The following is a 23,906-nucleotide window of genomic DNA, read 5'->3' on the forward strand; positions in this document are numbered from 1 at the left end:
AACCAAGAGAACTATATAACATTATGAAGAGTGCATAAAAAATAACATGTAATTTATCGTAGTGTTTTACTAGTACCTGTGATTTTGGAAATAGGTTTTCTGTTTGTTTCTTTATGCGCTGTAGTACATCAGAGTGCATTTTTGTTGTGTGCCTGATGGATGGTTCAGTATTTACAATAATACTTTTGAGTTGTTAAACAAATATTGCAATCAGTTTCTTAATACTAGACAAAAAAAAATTATGCATCCTGAAAAATATTTGGTTGTTTGATAGACAGTTTTAAGCTCACACAGATGCAATTTTCAGATTTGAAGAAACATGAAATTAACTTTTAATGAATTTAGTGTGCCTAATTGCTTAATGACACTGACATATTGCATTAGTTCAGTTGTACTCTGCATCTGAAGCTTCTCATTTTAGTGTCCAACAATTGTCGGCCAGCACTGATAGATTTTCACTTGCCCTGACATCACTTTTCCATTGTTGCAGTGTCCTGATGAAACCCTATACCATGTTTGTCACTGATTGCACTAAGATTAGCAGAGATGAATTCCAAGCATGAATACAGAAAATTAATCTTTAGTGACATGTTGCCCTCCATGGCTTTGTGTACTTGAAACAGGTTGTCAACAAACTGGACGTAGTCCTCCGCCCCCATTAGCAGATTTTTAATCATCTTGTCATTACTGACATGTCTGATTTGTAGACCAACAAAAATGCCTTCCTTAATCTTGATATCTGTTATTCATAGAAACACCTGCTTCATATATCTTTCATCTTCCTTGTTCATTACTTCTATTAAGTTTTTCATCAGTCCAAGTTTGTGTGCCACCCCTTTTTCAGTGGAGCCAAGTGCTTATGGAGTGGTGTGGTTAAACACCTTTGGGGTGCATGAGTTTTGTTTAAAATATAGTGGGGTCAGGCGAGTGCAGGTACATGCAATGATGTGGATGAGTGGTCCAAGGGTGTTGATGGGGTCTTGGCACAGCACGCTCTCACATGTAGACACATGCATTCTGGGGTTTATAATTAGGCACTTGTGCCCACTAAAGTATAAAAGGAGCCAGACTGGAACAAAGGGAGATAAATGAAAAAAGAAAGGAAGAAAAGGAGAAAAAGTGGAAGTTAAACAGAAGGAAAGAAAGAAATGTCAGAATCGAGAATGAGCCAGTGTCATCATATGGAGGCAGGCGGTTGGAGATGGTTGTTGAAAATAATAAGCACTAAGCAGTCATGCACCTACCACTTGTTGTGATGTGTCCTCATTACCTGGCTAATCCTGACTATCGGCAATACAGTGTTCAAGTCAGGTGATGTCAACCCCAGGCACCTGGCCCATCACAACTGGCAAGTTCTTTTTAATGTAACTCTTTAGCTGGCTGCCCCATTTACAATTGTAACAACAGCACTTGGTACATTCCTAGTAGCTGTGCCGGTACTTTTAGATCCACACAGATATTCCAATTGTAGTTATTGTACGGTGTATACGTATGTGTGTATATGTGTGTGTGTGTATATATATATGTATGGTTGAAATAGTTTACTGTCAAGTAATGCAAAGAGTACGCAACATGTATATATTTATATATATATATATATATATATACAGTAATCCCTCGCTATATCGCGCTATGCCTTTCGCGGCTTCACTCCATCGCGGATTTTATATGTAAGCATATTTAAATATATATCGCGGATTTTTTGCTGGTTCGCGGATTTCTGCGGACAATGGGTCTTTTAATTTCTGGTACATGCTTCCTCAGTTGGTTTGCCCAGTTGATTTCATACAAGGGACGCTATTGGCAGATGGCTGAGAAGCTACCCAACTTACTTTTCTCTCTCTCTTGCGCTGACTTTCTCTGATCCTGACGTAGGGGGATTGAGCAGGGGGGCTGTTTGCACACCTAGACGATATGAACGCTCGTCTAAAAATGCTGAAAGATTATCTTCACGTTGCTACCTTCTGTGCAGCTGCTTCCTGAAGCGACATGCTGCACGGTGCTTCGCATACTTAAAAGCTCGAAGGGCACGTATTGATTTTTGATTGAAAAACAAACTCTGTCTCTCTCTATCTCTCTCTCTCTTTCTCTGCTCCTGACGGAGGGGGTGTGAGCTGCCGCCTTCAACAGCTCTGTGCCGCGGTGCTTCGCATACTTAAAAGCCAAACAGCCCTATTGATTTGTTTGCTTTTCTCTATCTCTCTGACAGTCACTGCTCCTGATGCGCACTCCTTTGAAGAGGAACATATGTTTGCATTCTTTTAATTGTGAGACGGAACTGTCATCTCTGTCTTGTCATGGAGCACAGTTTAAACTTTTGAAAAAGAGACAAATGTTTGTTTGCAGTGTTTGAATAACGTTCCTGTCTCTCTACAACCTCCTGTGTTTCTGCACAAATCTGTGACCCAAGCATGACAATATAAAAATAACCATATAAACATATGGTTTCTACTTCGCGGATTTTCTTATTTCGCGGGTGGCTCTGGAACGCAACCCCCGCGATGGAGGAGGGATTACTGTATGTATATATATATATATATATATATATATATATATATATATATATATATGTATGTATATGTATGTGTATATATATATATATATATATATATGTATATATTGTGACAATATAGAGGCACTGTCAACCCCTTGAACCCTCAGACCAGACGTCAGACACCAGATAAAAGTCCAAATATTGAATTTATTATAATAATTATGTGCACAAAGCACCCTCCTCTCCACAACACTCATATAAATCAATACAATAATCAATCCTCCACTCCCAGATGCGTTGTCACCCTTCCACCCAGCTCAGCACAACGTCTGGGATTTCCCAAAATCCTTTTATAGTCCTTGGCCCGGAAGTGGTTCTGTCCTTCAGTCCATGTGACTTTCTATCACTTCCGGGTCAGGTAAAAACTTCTCCTTTTCTTCAGCCCGGAAGTATATCATTTCTTCTGTTCCCGTGACTTGGAAATACTTCCTGGCTATACAGAAAGCATAAATCCCTTGGCCTCCCTGCAGCGACTCCTGGTGGCCCCATGGTATCCAGCAGGGCTGTGCATTAAAACTCCAAGGTCCATGAGGCCCTGCTGGAATTTGGGGCACTTCCATGTTGCAGGGAGGGCTCCATCTGGCGGCCTGGGGGTATTGGTCGGACTGTATGGCTGGCAATCCCTCACAATATATATAATATATATAAAACACGAATGCTTTTATTTTTTGTTTCTTCACTTGTGGAGAACGTCTTCCCGATTCCCATGAGACCAAAACACAGTCCTGAAGTGCTTCAGGTGCTCGTTGCCCTACTTCCGGCACCACTTCCAGGTGTGGTGGAAGAACCGCCCACATGGGCTCAGGAATATCTGCAGCACCCCCAGATCCCAACGGGGCTCTGTCCAACCCCATCCCCCACTAAGCCCTGCAGGAGTCAGAGGCACCACCGCCACCCAGGGAAGCTGCCATCTAGCGTTCTGGGGGAGGTAATGCTTTGTCCATACTTTTTCTCCTGGTCCTCCCAAGGAAGAGGCATCCCAGCTGGGGAAGGGCCCAGGCTATCCACGACTTTGTATATATATATCTCTATTATAAAAAGAAAATCTTGGAAGGGAGACTAGGGAGAGGAGACATGATCTTCTCGGAAGACAATGTGACGTCCCGCGATAGACACTTTAACGTCACGTGAGACAAGGCAGTGAGACAACATTTAAAACAAGTTCATGGACATCTAACCTAGCGGTTATTGGAATGCTTTTGGCAGACACGCTTCATGTGATCCCAGCTCTTAAAACAACGACAAGCAACAAGCAGAACATGCAGATCACCAGCAGCAGCAAGCCAGCAGATGATCCGACTGCTACTCCTTAGCATGCGTTCAGCCAAACCCCCCATCACAACACGAGTGGCAGAGACGCGAAGTGGCAAAAGGACAGCCGCTGTACAGGCTTTTATTTTTATTTTTTTATAATTTTATTAATTTTATTGTAATCATTCCATACAAATAGATCAATTTTTACAAATAAAATAGGATTGAAAAGAAGTCAACAGTCTTTTAAATGATCGACGCGCAGCGCGACAAGCAGAGTACACAGCTTGCCAGCAGCAGCAACGAGCCAGCAGATGATCCAACCGCTTCTCCTTAGCATACATTTAGCCACCCCTTCACAATGCGAGCAGCGTTATACGTCCTGCGAGAAAGAGATTTAACCACACCTGGGGTCGGAAATAAACGACAAGTACAGTATTGTTTTTACAAAAGTAAAAGTGAAAATAATGCATATGTAACAATTCCCATGAAAATAACAATCTCTTTAAATTGTATATCCGGTAAACCAAACCCGGGGGTGGGCAAGCAAAGTGAGCAGGGGGCAGAGCCCCATAGTATTATAAGAGGAAATCACAAAGATAGGAAATTGCAATAAAACAGTACATGACAGGAAAATATAAAGATGATGTTTGTGAACAGTGGGCATAATCCGCAGGATAGAGCCACAAGTGTGCAAGAACCAAAATCTTTATTGTTCAGTGTAATTAATCGACTAGCTCTATTTGCACTTCAGTCTTTTGTTCTTTTCTGTTTGGATTGATATTTAAGTTGGCCTCTCTTACTGCTTACATATGAGAAAAGGCACCTCATCCACCCTCTGTCCTGGGGATATTTCGTTTTTCACTTTGTAGTGAGAAGTCAAGCAAAACGACACCTTTTATTGGCTAACTGAAAAGATTATAATATGCAAGCTTTCGAGGCCACTTGGGCCCCTTCTTCAGGCAAGATGTAAACATATTTTTCACTTTGATATTGATGCCCGCACATGAGAAACTCTGTTTTCATTGTTAATTGTATAATTCCAGTTTTCTCACAAATGCTTCTTTATACTTCTTTACCATGCTTTAGAGCTACCTGTGATATTCATAAAACAAATGGAGGATCTTAGGATTCCTGACACCTTCAGCGCATTGTTTGAATGTGAACTGTCCAGACACACAGCCCAGGTGAAGTGGTTAAAGGTAAGCCATAGTTCCTTTTAATGTCTCAGTGACATTGGCTTACATCTGCAGGTCAATATAAATCAGATGGAAAATTTCTCATAAAAATGAACCAGTAACTGCTCATCAGTCACTATAACATCTTTAAGCAAACATTTTCTCAGTTGTATCAAGGATCCAGTTTGTTATTGAGCAGTTTGTATTGTTTATTTTTTTACAGTTTATTATCAGTTTACTTTTAACAAAAAAAAAAGCACCCTCTTCTCATTTTCTTTAACTCTATCCAGTTACTTATTTGTTGTAATATCCTAATATGCAGCTTTTGTGTTTTTCTGCTCTGGATCAGAAGACAAATCTAGCAAGAAAGAGGGTTGCAATATTTGAAAGTGAGAGCTAAAAATAGGAAACTAAATTTAGATTTTAAATTGCTGGACTGGCATCGTAATCCGTAATTGGTTACCAAGTCAGATTATAATGGGGTCTGGAGATTCTCATTTTATTGCATATTCCTAGTACTTATTTTTCTCATGGTAAGGATACATTTTCTATTTGCTTGTGTGAATTCCAATGTAAATGTGGAAGTAAATCAAAACCAAACCAACCACATCACACGAAAGGTTTAGTGTGGATTGGTCTGTCTGGAGGAAACCACTCCCTGGTGGTGAGAAAGGTTGTTGCTCATGAAGACTAAGTGCTCAGCTATCGTGCACTGCTGGTCTTGTGTTAAAATGGACAAATCTTGTATTATTGTTGTTTTTGTTTTTTTTGTTCAAAAATTACTTGTATAAATTATTTTACAATGTGTGTGTGTAATCGCAACATGCGTATCAATACTTAACAACTGTCTTGGCTTGAAAAAATTGGATGTATTTGGCAAGGTTTTAAGCGTTTACCCATAGACTGCAATGTAAAGTAAAATGTATAGAAAGCTATTAACTTTAGAACACAATTTTGCATTCAAATGCATATATAGCATGTTTGTGAAGAAATAACTTCTACTTGAAAATGACCAAATGTATCCTTTAATCTAAATCCTGCCCAGTCGCTGCCTCTGAGGGTTTTGCACATTCCCTGTTGTGTTTATGCAAGTTTTTTCTCCAGATATTCTATTTTCATGTTAAGTAATTTACAAAGTCCTAACTGACCACATATAAATGCTTGGAAGATCTGATGTTCTGCACAGGGCTGGTTCCTGCAACGCTGTTGAAATATAATCTAATACCTGCAAGCCTGAACTGGATTAAGCGATTTCCATAATGAATGAATATTATTTACTGACATTAATAATCACTACATACCATGCCATGTCCAGAGGTATTTTATTCCTTGCACTTGATGCTGTGGAGATAGCACCCAACTTCCAGCAATCGTAAAACTGGATTACACAGAAGAGGTAAATAGTAGGAACCGATGTGTTTTTCACCATTTTAACTACTGAGTTTTAGTGCCTGTACAAATTTTATTTGTGACATATTGTACACATTGTTTCACCAAAGCACATTTGAGTATCTTGAAGATTGATAATGTGCTTTCAGTGTTACCAATATCACATCTGCACTCAAGTTCAATTCTAAGACAGCATTATTCCTATAATGCTGCTCAGACCCAATCTAAATTGGCGGCTGAGGTTGACATTGCCTACTGTACAGAGCAGATTTCATTTACTAGCCTTTAGGAAGGCCTTGCTTTAAATAACAGAGGCATTGCTATGAATATTCACACAGGCTAACGGATATGGACAGCATTCTACATTAACATTTTTTTTTTGTTCTTTATTTCGCCTTATACAATTTCTTTTATTAGGAATTTGTTAGTTTTCGCATACCCCTTGGGGTCAGAGTGCAGGGTCAGCCATTGTACAGCACCCCTGGAGCAATTACAGGTTAAGGGTCTTGCTCAAGGGCCCAGCAGAGGAGGATCTCTTTTTGCCAGTGATGGGGATTCAAACCAGCAACCTTCTGGGTACCAGCACAGATCCTTAGCCTCAGAGACACCACTCCACCATAAAAAAAATTTCTTAGCTATTTGCAAAATGCTGATTGGGGAAAATAGGAGTTGTTCCCTTGAATGTTGGAATATTTTATATGCTTGGGTCTCTTTACTACAAACCTTGTCATTCTTCTTTTCTTCACAGGATTCAGAAATTATAAAACCAAAAAAAACGTACCGAATCTATTCCATGGGGAGAAAGAGGTTTCTTCAGATTATAAACTGCACACTCGAGGATTCGGGGACTTACACCTGTGATGCAGGCGACTGTAATGCATCGGCTGTTTTGGAAGTTTATGGTAAGTGAGAATTTCTGGGTACTTTTTAAAAGGTTGCATCCCCATTGTAATGTTAAAAGACAATTCAGCAAAGTTGCAAAAAGGTCTTAGGCCAAGCCAAACCTTTCTTTTGATTGGGTTATTTAACATTTCTCATGAATGCAAATCTCAGAAGAATTGCAATATAATGTTTCTTGCTATTTGTGATAATAGGATGATTTTATTTTTTTGTAAAGCTTCAACCTTTTTCCTTTTCATTTGTACTTCTGTAAGGATCAGTGTTAAAAGATGACAAACTGTCCTTGATTACTGGCAACGTTATGTGTTGATAAATTTTACAAATCGGTAAATACAAATTCTATACCCACTAAGGAAATCAGTGGGCCAGGGGGAGAGATACAGTATATTCTATAAGTAACTACCCAAAGGCAATCGAAAGATAAAGTTAGCTCTGGCTAAGCGAATAAAAGTGTTGTAAGTTCGTACGCGCTAAGAACTGTAACAAACAATAATTTGGGTTGGGCTCTGTTATAAGGATGAGATGGTGTACCTCCTTTCATATGCTGACATTTTGAAGAAACAGCAGAAACTGATCCAAACATCTTTTTCTTCAGAGAGAGAAGTGCAGATTGTACAAGGGCTCAAAGATGTTGTAATTCAAGAAGACGAGAATGCTGTGTTTGTTTGCGAAATCTCGGTGGAGAATGTAAAGGGAGAATGGTTTAAAAATGGGGAGAAAATCAAGCCAACCAGTTCTACCAAAATTCGCCATGAAGGTGAGTCATCAGAGTACATTTTTACTTTTGTTTCCATTGAAGGATAAAAAAACTATATTTCCATTTTTTGACATTCAGTACATATTTCCTTTGCATCTCATTTAAATATTTGCTCTTATTCTTCTTGTAATTATATTTGCTAAACAGTTCTCAAGCCATGGGACAACTGAAAGCCCAGTATATAGTGACATGAATAGTAGCGTGAAATATCAGTGTCTGAAAACAGTTACAACTCATTCACTGGAAGCTTGGAATACAACCAATTGTAGTTTCAGGATTAGTAGATAAAACTCTTTTCATTGTGTAACAGGACATAATAACTTCAGCACACAATTCTGTATTCCCAGGACACAGTGAATAAAACATAATATTGTGTTCGGAAATTAGATTAGGAAGTCGTTCATATTACTGTCTAGTATGCGGACACCTCAGCTGTGGTCTCTGAACTGCTTCATTGGTTGTTAGAAACTTTATAACCTGCATTTTTTTTTTTAAGGAACGAAGCATTTTCTTCTTATTTGTAATGTAAAGCCAGAGGATTCTGGTGAGATTAGATTTGTTGCAAAAGAAACAGAGTCTTCAGCTTGCCTGGAGGTTGAAGGTAATATTTTTTTTTCCATGTTTGTATTCTTCCTGACAGTGCAGCATATTTTTAAAATATTATTAATTGTGTTAGTTGCATATTCTCAATAAATGATATAAAACGTGCAAATCATTGTTATTGACTAGCAAAACAGGTAAATACATTTTTCACAGATTATAGTAGACATGCAAATTTTGACTTTGCAATTTTTCATTTTTTAAGCTTTTGAAAAGTTCTTACAATTGTGTGTGTGAGAATGCAAAATATTATTATTTTTATTTACAACAACCGTTTAGTTAGTCTATGAAGTTAGAAGTTCCAGCCATTTTTCTTGTTTACCTAGGTTAGCTGGTTGCCACCTTGAATTCTTTTATATTCATTCTCTGCAGTCCTATGCATCCTTTGGTGGAGAGAAGCAATCGCTTCATATCATTGGATGCCACCTTCAACCATATCTTCTTCAACTACATTTTGGTGCACTTATTTCCCCAATTAACTCCACAGGCCCAAACCACATTAGTCTGCTTTGTCTTCAGAACAACATCTCTTCATCAAGTTTGTCTCTTACTCAGCATTGATCTTCCTCACACTCTGTGACGCTCCACACACCTCTGATCATTCTCATCTCTGTCCTTGAAAGCTTTGTGGTCCACCTTCATTTACCATGCCTCACTTCCTCAGAGCATACTAATCTTCACACTTCTTTCATAAACCTTGCCCTTCAAAGCCAAAGAGGCTCCTTTACAAGTTGAAACAGGGAACAGCTCCCAGAATGCCTTTCATGCATCATTCATCCTCACTATAACAGCTGTACCCACATCTCTGTCTGCAGTCAACATGTCTGGATATACCATTTCACCAATGGAATTTTGGTTTCCACATTATGACTGGAAGCTTGTGATTGACCTGAAGAAACAACTAAAATTTCCACAGCACATAGCTGAGATTCTCTTGAGACCCAACATTTATCCTGACCTCAGATTTAACTAAACATAATCCTTCAGGAGTATTTGAAGAAAGTTCTCATGAAAGGAAGTTAGACAAATAAAAAAGAACCAGAAGGCAAGGCTAGAATATAAAGTACATCCCACATAGTTGGACTGCAGGGGTTTCACTCGACCATCTCTTCACAGACCATTCAGTAAAAGGCACAAGCCGTCAGAGAACTATCATGAACTGCAACCAGGGCAGTAGAGAAAGTCTTGAAATACTGTAGCTCTGAATGAGGAGAGCAAGTCCATTTTATTAGCACCGCCTGTGACTTGAACACAAATCTTGACTTGATTAAGGGGACTGGGCAGCGGTGTCTGGTGTTGAGAGAATCTAACCCACCCCACGACCCCAGGTCACATCACTGATGCAACGTATACCCGAAATAGGAACAAACCAAATCAGTTTCACTCAACTTGGTTCAGAATTTCACTCCTATATCTTCTGTATTCTCTCACAATATATGGCTTATTTGGTATGTCAGTTTACTAAAAACTTTAAATGTAATTTAACTTTCTGATATTTGATGAATTTATCAATAAACTCATTTTATCTGTCATAAGAAACAAATTTGGTGAAGTTAACACAAATGTTCTGTAATGAAAAGAAAATCACCTCTCCTAAATTTTGCTTAAAACTTATTATTTGTCCCTATTCTTTATGTTTCATTATTATGAACCTGCATGATAATTCCATCAATTGACTTATTTGTGTACATACATACTCATTTAATGCAATTCAGAATCATTGCCACAAAGGGCAAAAGTCATCCTAGAAAGGGAGACCTGGCCACCGTTTTGCCCTCATATGACACACACCTATACTCACACCAGGACTGTTTAAAGCTACCAATTAGCTTAACACATATGGGATGTGGGATAAAAATCAGATTAGCCAGAGAAAGACCAGTGGAGTCACAGAAAAGAATGGGCAAACTTCACACAGGCAATGTCCAGGGACAAGAACTGACCCCAGGGTACCGAATCCATGAGGCATGTCTAAATCAAAGCAGGTGAAACAAAACTGGAGCTGTGAAATGCTTCACTATTCTTATTTTCAATACCCACAGTTTTCCTATGTAACCCATCAGCCATGAACACCAATTTGGGTCATTTGTTCTTATGATATGAGCAAAGCAACTTGTTCAGGTAGTGTGATTGGACTCTCAATCCAATTGTTTTAAGACAAATGCATTAGGTTTTAGCCTAAAATGCAACTACTCATAAATAAGTTTAGCTTGGGAGATATAAAAATTGTTGAATGAGAACAGAAAGTGCCAGCAAACACCCAAAATTCACATTTTGTATCTACAGACGATACCATAATAAGATAGACTTAATGCTTTGTAAAGCTTGGTTAGTTTCATTTACCTGAAATGAATCTGAAGGTGAAGCTAAATGTGTGTACAGTAGTGCTGTTGATTTGGTATCATTGTCTGCCTATTAGAAAAATGAATCGTTTGAAAAGGTTTTTGAACTAAATTAAATGTTTAAACTGAAAAAAGCTTTGCTTCACTGAAAATGAAATTACTTCAAACATATCTTAACATGTCTAGAATCAGCAGTGTTTCAAGCTGTAGCTACAGTATGTATATGCTAGGTGTGAAAGAATTGGACAGACACAGGAAGAGGTTTGGGAGCAGCTACTCATATACTTGAATTAGGCTGCCAAAATTTAAATGTTGGTTCCATAGAACAGGTCTTAACAGACTTCAGTCCAACAATTAAACAATCATGATAGGCAAAGATGATGGTTTTAAAGTCAGGCAGGGGAAGTGATGTCATCGGAACTGGAGTTGTTGTCATTGGGCCCTTAACTGGAAGTGACATAATCTTGGCTGGAACCGGAGATGACGTCCTTGAGTTCAGGTGAAATTTCCCGTGGTTGGTCTGCCGATGAAAAAGAGGGAGGATTAGTGCACCCTGCCATCCCCTGGTCTGGCATGGAATTATCTCTTTGTGAGCCCTTCAGCTGCCTCCCATGCACATGTGTGTGAGATAGCCAAGAGTAATGGTCGTGATAAATCATGTAGTCATGGCATTATGCAATGTTTACAACCAATTGTCTCATTTAACCTTGGGGATTAATAAAGTACATCAAAATTTAAAAAATTAAAAATTTCTTCCAGTGTATTGACTAATGCATGCAACATATCATAAGGGTCATAAAAAATAATTGTAATAGCAAAACAACACAAAATATGCATGGAAAAACATATATTTCCCCTGTTTGTTCCCATGCACCATCTCAGATTATAATTTATGTATGATTTTTTTTTATGTTTCATTTTAGAGCTGCCAGTTCACTTTGTAAAACCACTGCGGGATAAAACAGCCCTAGAGAAGCATCGTGTGATCCTGGAGTGCACAGTGTCCAACCCACGGTCTTGTGTGCGCTGGTATCGAGGAGACAATCTCATCTTACCTTCTGATCACTATGAAATCTGTAGTGAAGGCTGTTATCGTAAACTCGTCATTCATCAGGTGACATCCATGGATGAAGGAACGTACTCCGTCCAAGCAGGAGAGCATCAGTGCTCTGCACGGCTGATGGTAGAAGGTATTGAAATTGGCAAATTAAGCATTGATAGGCAACAACAACAACAACATTTATTTATATAGCACATTTTCATACAAATAATTTAGCTCAAAGTGCTTTACATGATGAAGAAAGAGAAAAAAAGACAAACTAAGAATTAAAATTAGGGAACACTAATTAACATAGAATAAAAGTAAGGTCCAATGGCAAGGGAGGACAGAAAAAACAAACAAAAAACCCCAGATGGCTGGAGAAAAAAAATAAAATCTGCAGGGGTTCCAGGGGTAACAAAACAAATAAATCACGACCTTCATTAGCTTAAAAAGATCCCAGAAAGCTATTCTAGTAAACTAGCCTCATTTACGTTAATTAGCATTTAATCTGAGAAGTGCTTTAGAGTCTCTCTTCTGGTTACCCTATGTAACTAGTGCCATGCCATGCCTTTGGGCCAATCTGTCCACATTATGTTTACCTGAGGCTGCTCTGCACTAACTGTTGTCATAGCTATCCTTACTCAATTATTACACATTTTGGATATTTTTTGTCATTATTTTGGGCTGCTCAAGTTTTGCGCTATTCATTTGTGTAGTTTTACTAAAAATGCTGTTTTTGCAATTTTCATGAACACTCATTTTTGACAAACACTTCCCTTACTCAATTTTTATTGTTTTTTAATTGATATGTTAAAATAAAAAGATTAGTAAGCCAAAGTATGGCTCTTTATGATTTGGCGGATCATTCCAAAATGGTCCCCCAGCTTTCAGAGAAGCTTTTTCTGGTCACAGCTGGATCCACTCCAAAAAAAGGAGGTGAAACTTCAGCAGGATAATGTTTTTTATTTCAATGAAATTTGTCCTGATGTTCTGTAAACTCTGGTCTCCAAGTCTGGTAGTCCTAAAAAAAAATGTGCATGCCTTGCATTAGGATTTTTGTTTTATCCTCAAACTGATCCGGCTGTTCTCGCAAACATTTTGATGGCTTCTCTCTCTTCTGTATTTCACACCTGAATCAATGAAGTACGGCACAAGCTGCACAAAGATTTTACCGGCTCCAGAATCATGAGGGTAAATGTCTAGTTCAACACAATCTGCTATTGTTTCTTACTTTATGCTAGCAGGAAGCACATCTTGGCCAGGAAGCATTAAACAAACATGTGCATTATACCTGAACAACTCTGTCACAGCTCAGATAATTCACCTCCTTTTCTTCTAAATCTAAACCCAGTTAAAGCCTGCTCCAAATATCCGACCTTGTTGTCTCTTTACTTTCTCGTATATGAAGTATAGGGAAAGTATTATAATCATCCAAAAATTCAATGTTGAGATTTTGATGAATCTCGATGTTTTAGACCTCCCTGACTTTCTCGTATACAAAATATAGGTTAAAAAATTGGAATCCTCCAAAAATTCCATTTCAAAATTTTGATTAATCTCGATGTTTTAGACCTCCCAAGTCTAAAAATACAATTTTTGGAATTATGTTTGTCTGTGTGTGTGTGTGTGTGTATATATAAACACAATAACTTGAGTACACTTTCATTTAGGTCAACCATATTTTGCATCCAAGTATTAGGTACAAAACGTTGATTTCTAGCAACTTTTGGGCTATTTCCGCTAACCAGAAGTGGCACTTTACATTTTATTCATGCAGCTGCAGAGTCTGATTTATTCAACTTTATTTTTATAATAATTATTCAATATATTATTAATTTGATTTGTTGTTGATGGTTCTTTAACGTACATAATATTAAAATATAATCAATGTCTTGTGGTTTACTCCTCAAATATCCATCCCCATATCTGAGTATACGAGAAAATCTAGGAGAGACCACTCCGGATTTTTTACCGAAGTAAACTGGCAAGTTTTGATTTCTGTTTCCACATCTGCTGGCTCAGCTTTCTCAGTATGCTTCAAGTATCTGGTGCATGGAAATGAAATCATAAAAACAACAGCATTACCATTACATTCTTAAAAAATTCTTGTAAACACCACTGAAGTGTTATAGTTTAATCTCTTTTTGTTCATATTGAAAGCAACACAATTTTTACGGAGGTTTTATTAGATATTATAGGTAACTTCTTATGACCCATTTCCACTCTCACATGAGAGAGATGGGGTCCTATGCCTGCAACTTTTATATTTGCATGCTGCAGATCCTGCAAGGATGCACTCCCAATACACACCTCCACTTTACAATTATGAACAAACTGGCCAACATGTTTTCATTTCTTCTGAGCTTTTAGATTCTCTGATTTTCAAAACATTTTTAAAATAAGCTTATGGAAGCCCAATTTTTCCTGCTCAGGGTCAACAGAGTCTACATGACACTGTAACCCTACAGTCTTAACCTGCTGTGCCAAACTGCCATCCCTTTGCAAATCAGCATCTGATAAAAATCATCACTCTTGCTCTAAAGTTGGACAACATCATTATACTGATTTGTCTTTACTCCAGCTTACAAATGGCTTCAACACTTGCCAGGCACTACACAAAGCTTCTTTTGAAATCACATTCTGTATTAGTAAGAGCAAACCCTGCACAAAACTTCGCTCAGCTCTGCGAAATGCATTGAAGTCAATGGCGAAGAAGGAACTGAGCTAGCATTGAGTGGATTATAATGGTGCAACGATCTTTTAAGTGGCCCTAAAGGCTACGGAAAAGTCTGCCAACTATGCTCAACCAATTATGGTGACTAAATAGGTGATCTGAGCTGTAAGGCAGCAGTGTGCCACCGTGCCTCAGACAACCGAAGATGCAAACAGACAGATCACCACAAACCAAATGCAACAAATGGCCACAAACTGGCAAGAAGTAAACAAACTTTTGATCATTGTGCTCACAGAGTTCCTTTCTTGGGGCACACATTAGTTGTGCAACAGAGCGACAATATGGTAATGGCTTGTTCTATTGTTTGGGCACAGCTAAAACATCTGTTTTATCTATGCAGACACTTTTCATCAAGAAGAATGAAATGTCTTAAATCTGTTAATTCTTTGTGTATCCTGTGTTTTCAGATGAAGAGAGGTGAAGGTCTCCTTTAAGGCATGTTTTGGAATGCTAATTTGAATACATAAGTAGCCACGGTGGTACAGTGGGTAGCGCTGCTGCCTCGCAGTTAGGAGACCCGGGTTCGCTTCCCAGGTCCTCCCTGCATGGAGTTTGCATGTTCTCCCTGCGTCTGTGGGTTTCCTCTGGGTGCTCCGGTTTCCTCCCACAGTCCAAAGACATGCAGGTTAGGTACATTGCCGATTCTAAATTGTCCCTTGCGTGTGTGCGCGTGCGTGCGTGCCCTGCTGTGGGCTGGCGCCCTACCTGGGGTTTGTTTCCTGCCTTGCACCCTGTGTTGGCTGGGATTGGCTCCAGCAGACCCCTGTGACCTGTGGTTGGGATATAGCGGGTTGGATAATGGATGGATGGATGAAGTAGCCATACCCGGTGCTGCGTTGCCATCTAGAGATACAGATACATTAATTTCTAATATTACAGACAAGCGTTGCCTGTTTAGAATGGCTCAGAGCTGGTGCTTCTTGTTACACTTTTCACTCTCCAGCTACAAACTGAAAAAAAAAATAAAAGAATGTTAATGATCGAAGTAAAAAAAAAGCTCTTTCTCCTTCTACTTTTTCCTTTTCTTCTTTTCTACTCCTCACAGACCAACTCTTTTCATTGATACCATTGACATTCAGAAACATTGCACAAATAAACTACTGAACAACAAATCTGCCACCACTACTGTCACTTGTTAGGTGGGATTGGCTGTGTAGTCAATGCTGGACCTTTGCGCCCCGTACACCTTCAGCTCAAAAAAAAAAAAACAGACAACAGCATGCTGCTCTTCTTTGATGCTTGTGGAAAGGGCAGCAGCCATGTTAACACTTTCAAAATTAGTCTGTCAAAGCATCTTAGACAAAAACTTTAAACCCATGCAATTACAATGCAGTCAAAAAGTAAAAAAAAAAACTTAAAACATTATTGTGAATACTTTTTCTCTATCCCAAATATATACCAGTTTAGGTTTAGCTTCTCAATATTTATAATATAATTCTCAGATAATGATTGAACAAAGCAGTCAAATTATTTAAGTTGTTATTGATATCTAGTGTTTTAATGCTTTTGCTTCCAGAACAAGCAATCTTGGTGGTGAGGCAGCTAGCTGACGTGGAGGTCACCGCCCCAGAGACAGCCTGTTTTGAGTGCGAGGTTTCCGTCCCCGTCATTAAGCCTCCCCAATGGAGTCTCAATGGGCAGCTTTTGCAGAATGGAAATGGTGTGCGCATCGAGAGCTTGGGCACCATTCACAGGCTTGTTTTGAAAGAAACCTCTTCAGATATGTCCGGCCTGGTCAAATTCACTGCAGGAAAAGCCCGAAGTAGAGCAAGACTCAACGTAAAGAGTAAGTGTATAACTATAGCTTTTGGTATTTTCAATGCAATGAACCCTCAGATGTTTTCCTTACAGAAAAAGGTTTCTGCAACAGAAAAAAAGAACTGTGGAAATGGGGAAAAAAACTGAACTTTTTCATTTTTCATTGCTAGAGTGTTCAGAACATACACTAAGAAATGATGTAAACAAAAAAATGAAAAAGGCTTATCTTAAGGGCTTCTCAGATGTCATTTGTCTAGTCATAAATAGCAGCCATTAAAGAATTATTTATATAAAAATGTGACAACAGTAACAGGTTATCTAATAGAAAATAAAACATTTTCAGAACCACAGTTACATTTAGGAAATTGTAACGATGGCCAAGTAATGGCATAAATTTAATAAAGTTAGATCTTTAGAACAGAACGTGAGAACAATTTTGATGATACGGCCCAATATAGCTCCGCCATCTCTCTTCACCTAACTCTCATAAAGTCCTATTCAATCAAGTTTTAAAGTTCCCAGCGTACTACTATTCACCACCCTACCTTTTATTTATTTATTTTAAATCAATTTTGAGATTAACTTCAAACGGAAAGGCATGCAGTATATTTGCCGGAGTTCTTTCAATTTCTACACAAATTTCAACATTTAGTACAAATTTCGTATTTTACAAGGGACGTTCAAAAAGTTTCCGCACTTTTGTATTTTCGTTGCAAACGGTGAAGGCGGGAGGAGGAGTAATTGGGCATTAAAAAGTTAGGAAAATTGAATCATAAACAAAGGTGACTATGTAGAAAAGTGATGTAATTTGTTTTTGAAATTCTTAATAGAGAGTGCAGAAACTTTTTGAACATCCCTTGCACTTGCAATTTCTGTCAGTAAGTTCTCGTCAGTTACACAGTTTATTGTGCTGGCCCCGGTAATTAAGTAGGCACTTATTGAGTATTCATGTTTTTAGTTTTATCATGTGTAATCATTTGACCAGAGACAACCATACCAGCATGCCAAACTTGGAAGTGGTGTTTTTTTGTTTTTTTTTAAACATATTATAAAGTAGGATCCCATGCACTTTTATCTCAACGAGGAGGCCATATGCTTCCTCACCCTATAGGCACTGGATGCCATCAAACGGTAGGTTTGTGGGTGAGAGAGAATGAGAGGCTGGGACTGCACCAAGTGCTCAGTTATTCAGCGGCCATGACTGTAGGAGGACGCTTGGATAAACTGCAGTTCCTATTACAAAACTGACTACATTTGGCCATTTATAACGCATGCATTACCTTCTTAACTGTCACTCGTGCCAACATACATTTCCATACACACTTTTTGGTTAAAATATAAGTCAGTTCTTTCTCTATTGCTTTGGTTCTTCTTAATTTGCTTGTAAAAATGCAATGCAAGTAAAGTTTACTTAGGTTACACAGGTTGTTTAAAGTCAGAAAAGGAAGGAAAAGTGAAGTTTTCCTAAATTAACAAAGTTATGTTATGTTCCTTATACTTCAGTAAACTTTTTATCTTCTCTTTAAAATATTACATTGCATTTATTACCTCCCCCAACCCCCCGTGACTGGTTATTCATTTAACGTCTAATCAATTTGCTTATATGGAAACATTAGTAAATAAGTTAGTTATGTCTCAATTATACTAATGTATTTATTATTATACATCTCCCACTTAAACCAATTTCAAGTACTTTTGTACTTATCAATTAAGAGTTAAAAGAATAAGTACAGCAGAGCATGGAGTACATGAATGCAAAGTAATAAGCTTTAGAGATATTTCAGATAGGTAATTACAAACAGATTACATTGGAGGAAATATTCCATGGAGAATAAAAAGAAGTATTCTTTTGATGTATTTAACTTAGGAATACAAAATTGTATATTTTATCATACTAAATTATCTGTGACATGCATGTTACTTTGTTTAGCTTTAATTGATGTGTGTTTGAGTGTGTGCCACAATGGCCTAGCACTCCATAGATAGAACTTTATTTGTCCCCATGGGGAAATTTGTCTTTTTACAGAAGCTCTCTAAATAAATAAATAGGTAAATACTGTAAATATACAACATTTATTTAGATAGCACATTTTCATACAAACAATGTAGCTCAAAGTGCTTTACAAGATGAACTTAAAAGGAAGGTACTATAAAACAAACAAAAGTAGGCAATGATATTATACAGTATCTAACAAAAAAATGCAAAGTTGAATGGCCAGGAGGACAGAGAAAAAAAAACAAACAAACAAAAAAAAACCATAAACAGTTAGGCTGGAGAAAAAAAAACAAAATATGCAGGGGCTCCAAAGCAGTTTGGTCTGAACACATACCAGAACGACTAAAAAGCCACAAAATTCAAAAGAAAGAAAACTTCTGACTTGGTTATCACTGCTGCAGTGAAGCTTTTTGCAGACGTGTTGCTGTTGGTATAAAGGAGCCCCGGTAGTGTTTCTTCACACACTTCTGCTGAATGATTCGTTGGCTGAAAGTCCTCAGTGTTAGTGTGTCAGAGAGAGGATGTGCAGCACTGTTCACAATGGCACTCAGTTTTGTTTGAATTTTCTTCTTTGGTAGGCCTCTCTTGAAGTGATGTTACCAGCCCAGTACACCAGTGTACAAAATTACACTGGCCATCACAGAGTTGTAGAAAATGTGATGGATTTCACTTTCCACATTAATAGAACGTAGTCTACTAAAGAAAAAGAGCCTGCTATGCCCTTTCTTATATAGTTCCTCTGTGTTCTGAGACCAGTCCAACCTTGTAGGAATGGTCCACCTCTACATCCACTCCTTGAATGGTGATCAGATATAGAGGCTCTTTGGTGTGGCAAAAATCAACAACCAGTTCCTTGGTTTTGCCGGTGTTAAGATACAGACAGGCGGCACAGTGGGTAGCGATGCTGCCTTGCAGTAAGGGGACCTGGGTTCGCTTCCCGGGTCCTCCCTGTGTGGAGTTTGCATGTTCTCCCCGTGTTTGTGTGGGTTTCCTCCGGGTACTCCGGTTTCCTCCCACAGTCCAAAGACATGCAGGTTAGGTGCATTGGCGATTCTAAATTGTCCCTAGAGTGTGCTTGGTGTGTTTGTGTGTGTCCTGCGGTGGGCTGGCGCCCTGCCCGGGGTTTGTTTCATGCCTTGCACCCTGCATTGGCTGGGATTGGCTCCAGCAGACCCCCCCGTGACCCTGTAGTTAGGATATAGCGGGTTGGATAATGGATGGATAGAAGAAACAAACTTCTCCACCAGTCCACTGACTGCTACACTTTATCAATACACCTCATAAATGCTGAATTTCTGCAAGTGACAATGACCTGCTGCTATATTTGTAGTCAGAGAAAAGGACACAGGCCTGTTCCTTGTGGTGTATCCAGTGTTGCTCACATCCGTATCATAAACCTAGTCCTGGAGTCTCACATATTGCATCCTTGACTGGTTCGTGACTTATGCTCACTGTGAACCTTGACTGGGTTGACTGGTTTGATAATGCACCGATTGATGTTTTCATGTTTTGGGGTGGTTAGTCTAGCAGCTCATTTTCCAGGTTTCTTGTCAACATGCTGAATATATCATTTCTGACATTTTTTTTTTTAATGTATCAACACACGTAGTACTTGAATATTAAATTTCTTAAACAATAGCTGTTGAAAATAGTAAGAGGTGCATGACTGCAAAAAAAAAAAAAAAAGACTTTTCAAGAAACATTGCTGAATTGAATAAATATTTCAGTTATTTCAAGATGCATAAAAATAATTTGATTGTTTATGGTAGTGTAATAAAATATGTTCTTTTACATTTAATCATTTTTTTTTATTTGTTTTTACAGGCTGAAGAAAACATCAGAAGTCAAGACCCAAAAATGGCAAAATTAAAAATTGCTTTCCAAATGCTTTTTTTTCCAGATTTTAATTAGTCATATTTTTAATGGGGACTATTGATGTAATTTATAAATCTGTATTTTTATTAATTTCACCTTGGACTTATTGTAAAGAACAGTTCTGGTATAAAAGAAGGAAATGTTTTAAAAGTTATGGGGTGGGAAGAAAAATAAATGTTTTTGTTTGGAAAGCTACTGTATGTGTTAATATCACTTTACAGACCACATTTCAATCTAAATGCTCTTTTCAGTTTCTTTTATATACTATACAAATATGACAGAGAGAGAGAGAGAGAGAGAGAGAGAGAGAGAGAGAGAGAGAGAGAGAGACTATGTGCCCTACCCAACATCTCTGCTGAACTATTTCACTAATTTCCCACAAAGTCAATCAGGTCCATCAATTTTCCAAAACCAGTCTTTTCTATTACAGGACCAAAATGAGGTGGAATGCATTCAATCAACGCTGAGCTCAAGGCAGGACCCAATAATGAATGGGATACCAAACTCTACTGTGACACACACACTAACATCCCCTGAGAGCCAGTGAACCTCACAGACCGAGTTTGATTTGTCCCTTCACAGGTACAGCTTCACAGACTGACATGGCTTCCTCGTCCTATTCATGACAATAATGTGACAGAGCTTATATCAAGTTTTTCAGAAGACCACTTCTGAATGTTGGTAAATGGTTTCTTCCAAAATGCTCATTGTGTATTACCAATATGTGAAGAAGGAAAGCCTGGTGTGGATATTTAAATCTTAGGGTCACATCAAATTTACTGTTTAAAAATGGTTGATCTGGGGAATACAGACTATGAGGTTTAAGAATGTTTAGTAATTACCCTCTACAATGCTGTGTGTGTATACAAGTAGTCAATTTATTCATAATCAAGTCAGCTACATTTTCTGTTTCTGCTCTTTATAATGTAGTATCTTTTGTTTATTTTCTTTATAGTTTTGCATTAAGCTTTCTCTGTTTTCTATTTTTTTTTAATTATAACAGGGTAGACTGTATAATTTTCTGGTACATAAATAGTTCTGGTAGTTGCTCAAGCTACAACTCGGTGACGCTTCTTGCTATTGTTTTGGAAGGAAAGAAATTCTAAAAGTTCAAACTCGAGTGTTTTCTAAACTAGGACTATAAAAATCCATTAAAGCCAGCCAAGATAAATAACAGGCACTTTATAAAAATCTTCATCACTATTTTATCTAATTTGAAGATAAATATATTGTACTTAAAGTCTTATCTCATGTTAAGCAAAGATCCTGCGATCAAAAGTGACAAACTGACTGGCGGTTTCTTTCAAGGAGACTTTCAGAAACAACAACAAATATTTTTAAAAGTGGCCTGTCTTTAAAACCATTAAGGCAGATCTGAAATTTGGATGCTTTTACGTATTGTAGATGGTATTGCAACCATGGGCATGTGAACTTAAACTAGACAGAAATGTTAACATTTATACCTCAAGTAACAGGCAGACATACTAAGAAATAATTGCAAATGTACAGAATCACAAATTACAAGTGATCATAAAAAACCAGAAGTGATTTTTGACATTCACTTTACCTTGTGGGCGGCACAGTGGTGCAGTGGCGGCGCTGCTGCCTCGCAGTAAGGTGTCCTGGGTTCACTTTGAGTTTGCATGTTCTCCCCGTGTCTGCATGGGTTTCCTCCAGATGCTCTGGTTTTCTCCCACAGTCCAAAGAAATGCAGGTTAGGTGCATTGGCAATCCTAAATTGTCCCAAGTGTGTGCTTGGTGTGTGTGTGCCCTGTGGTGGGCTGGCACCCTGCCCGGGGTTTGTTCCTACATTGCGCCCTGTGCTGGCTGGGAATGGCTCCAGCAGAACCCCCCCCCACCCACTGTGACCCTGTGTTAGGATGTTGCAGGTTGGAAAATGACTGACTGACTTTACCTTGTCTATCCATTAATCTTGATACTCAACTCACAATGTTATAAGATACCTCAGTGAATCCCCGAGTACATTTACCCATATTCTATTCCTGTAGAACTGCTAATCAACCTACAGGTATATGCATGTCTGTGAGATGTAGGAGGAAATCTCACAGAGATACAAGGAGAACACAAAGTCCACATAGACAGTACGCGGACCACCACTCAAACACAGCCCTCTGAGATGTGAGGCAGCAGTCCTATCCACTGTACCACAAGTTTATAAAAAACTGTGTCCCTGCCAGCCTCACTGCTTACTATATTAAAATGAAAATCAAGCCCACAGCTTTCTGTTTTTACTAACACACACTACCTTCATCTACAGCATTTAGAGCCAGAGGGGATTCTATATGTACCATTTTCTGCAAGGAATTAAGATTATAAAAAAAAGCAAAAATGTGTAGAGGCCTTCAATCTTCACATGGAGATGTTCTCATTTCAAGGACTCTGCAATCATGATTCTCTGCAATGCAAAACAACTTACAAGAGGAGTGACATAAGACTGTAAAGGCACTCAGCGAGCTAAACACTAGTTCATGCAGACAGCAAAAAGAGAGACAAGTGAGAGCCTTAGGGCATCATCTAAATATGGGAAATGCTTTCACTTTTAATAATACGCATTTAAGCCATATTCATGTCAACGCACTTGGAAGTCCACTAGGGGTCAGTATTCAGCATTCCCTTTCTCAAGAGTATCCATAAAGTGATTGGCCAGATGCAGGTCATAAAAACAGAACACACTGAAGCAGGTCAGTTTAAAGAAAATTGATGTAGTAAATGTGGTTTCACTGAGGTGAAAGGAAAAGCGGTCTGTCTTATATGTAAAGAAAGTGAGGTAAACTTCAAACAGTACAACTTTTGGAGGCACTTTGTCGCCAGTATTTCAGAGCTCTAGAATGAGGTGTTAAGAATGAAACCCAAACTAAAAGTGACAAGAGGTCCCTTATTTCCTGCGACTGTTCTATATGTCTGCTCCAGTTTACAGCTGATATCTCAACTTATACTAAGAAAAATTTTCACTTATTTGGTACTTTAAACTTGACTCACTTTTCATTTGAGCTCTATTTCAAACAGACTGGATCTAATGAGTCAGATGCTCTGCAATTCTGAAGCAGAGGCCTTTGTCACTCTCTGAGGATTGCCAACCCATAATCTTCAGCTAAGAAAGAATGTTTTTAAACTATATTTTTATGACTTGTAGCATGACTGACAGGTGATGTGACAAGTTCAGTAACCGACTGCTTTCGATATTAAATTTTGATTGTGGTTACTCGTCGGTGTCCTAGTAGGGCGTTTGCTTCCTTTTCACTGTTTATTGGATGTGTGTAACACAATGTTTAAATTTAACGTAACATAGTCAGCATGAGTCCAGTGGCCATGTAGGGCCACCTAGATATGTGGAATTGTATAATTTAGAGTAGTTTTAGACTGGATGAAATTTAATGGGTGTGCATTTTAATATACTGCAGCAGAGAATTTGAAAATAATTCATTGTATCTATGAATCATTTATAAGCCACCTAACCTCAAACCCATAGCCCTAATTAAGAACCAAGTTATCAAAAAAACAATGCATTT

At 38.3% G+C, this 23,906-nt stretch overlaps 1 protein-coding gene across 3 annotated transcripts in view; it reads left to right on the plus strand.

Annotated features, from left to right (window-relative positions):
* The window catches only part of obsl1a (obscurin like cytoskeletal adaptor 1a), a 144,244-nt gene extending 123,673 nt beyond the window's left edge, over nucleotides 1-20,571 (plus strand). For all 3 annotated transcript variants that reach the window (XM_028807562.2, XM_051931188.1, XM_051931189.1), the window contains 7 exons: nucleotides 4,895-5,007; nucleotides 7,121-7,274; nucleotides 7,868-8,029; nucleotides 8,526-8,630; nucleotides 11,895-12,161; nucleotides 16,264-16,533; nucleotides 20,326-20,571. In XM_028807562.2, coding sequence (XP_028663395.2) covers nucleotides 4,895-5,007; nucleotides 7,121-7,274; nucleotides 7,868-8,029; nucleotides 8,526-8,630; nucleotides 11,895-12,161; nucleotides 16,264-16,533; nucleotides 20,326-20,330 — 1,076 coding nt within the window. In that variant the 3' untranslated portion in view covers nucleotides 20,331-20,571. The remainder of the gene's footprint in view (nucleotides 1-4,894; nucleotides 5,008-7,120; nucleotides 7,275-7,867; nucleotides 8,030-8,525; nucleotides 8,631-11,894; nucleotides 12,162-16,263; nucleotides 16,534-20,325) is intronic.
* The last annotated feature ends 3,335 nt before the right edge of the window (nucleotides 20,572-23,906 follow it).

This window comes from Erpetoichthys calabaricus, chromosome 8 (assembly GCF_900747795.2).
Source record: "Erpetoichthys calabaricus chromosome 8, fErpCal1.3, whole genome shotgun sequence".
Classification (NCBI taxonomy): domain Eukaryota; kingdom Metazoa; phylum Chordata; class Cladistia; order Polypteriformes; family Polypteridae; genus Erpetoichthys; species Erpetoichthys calabaricus.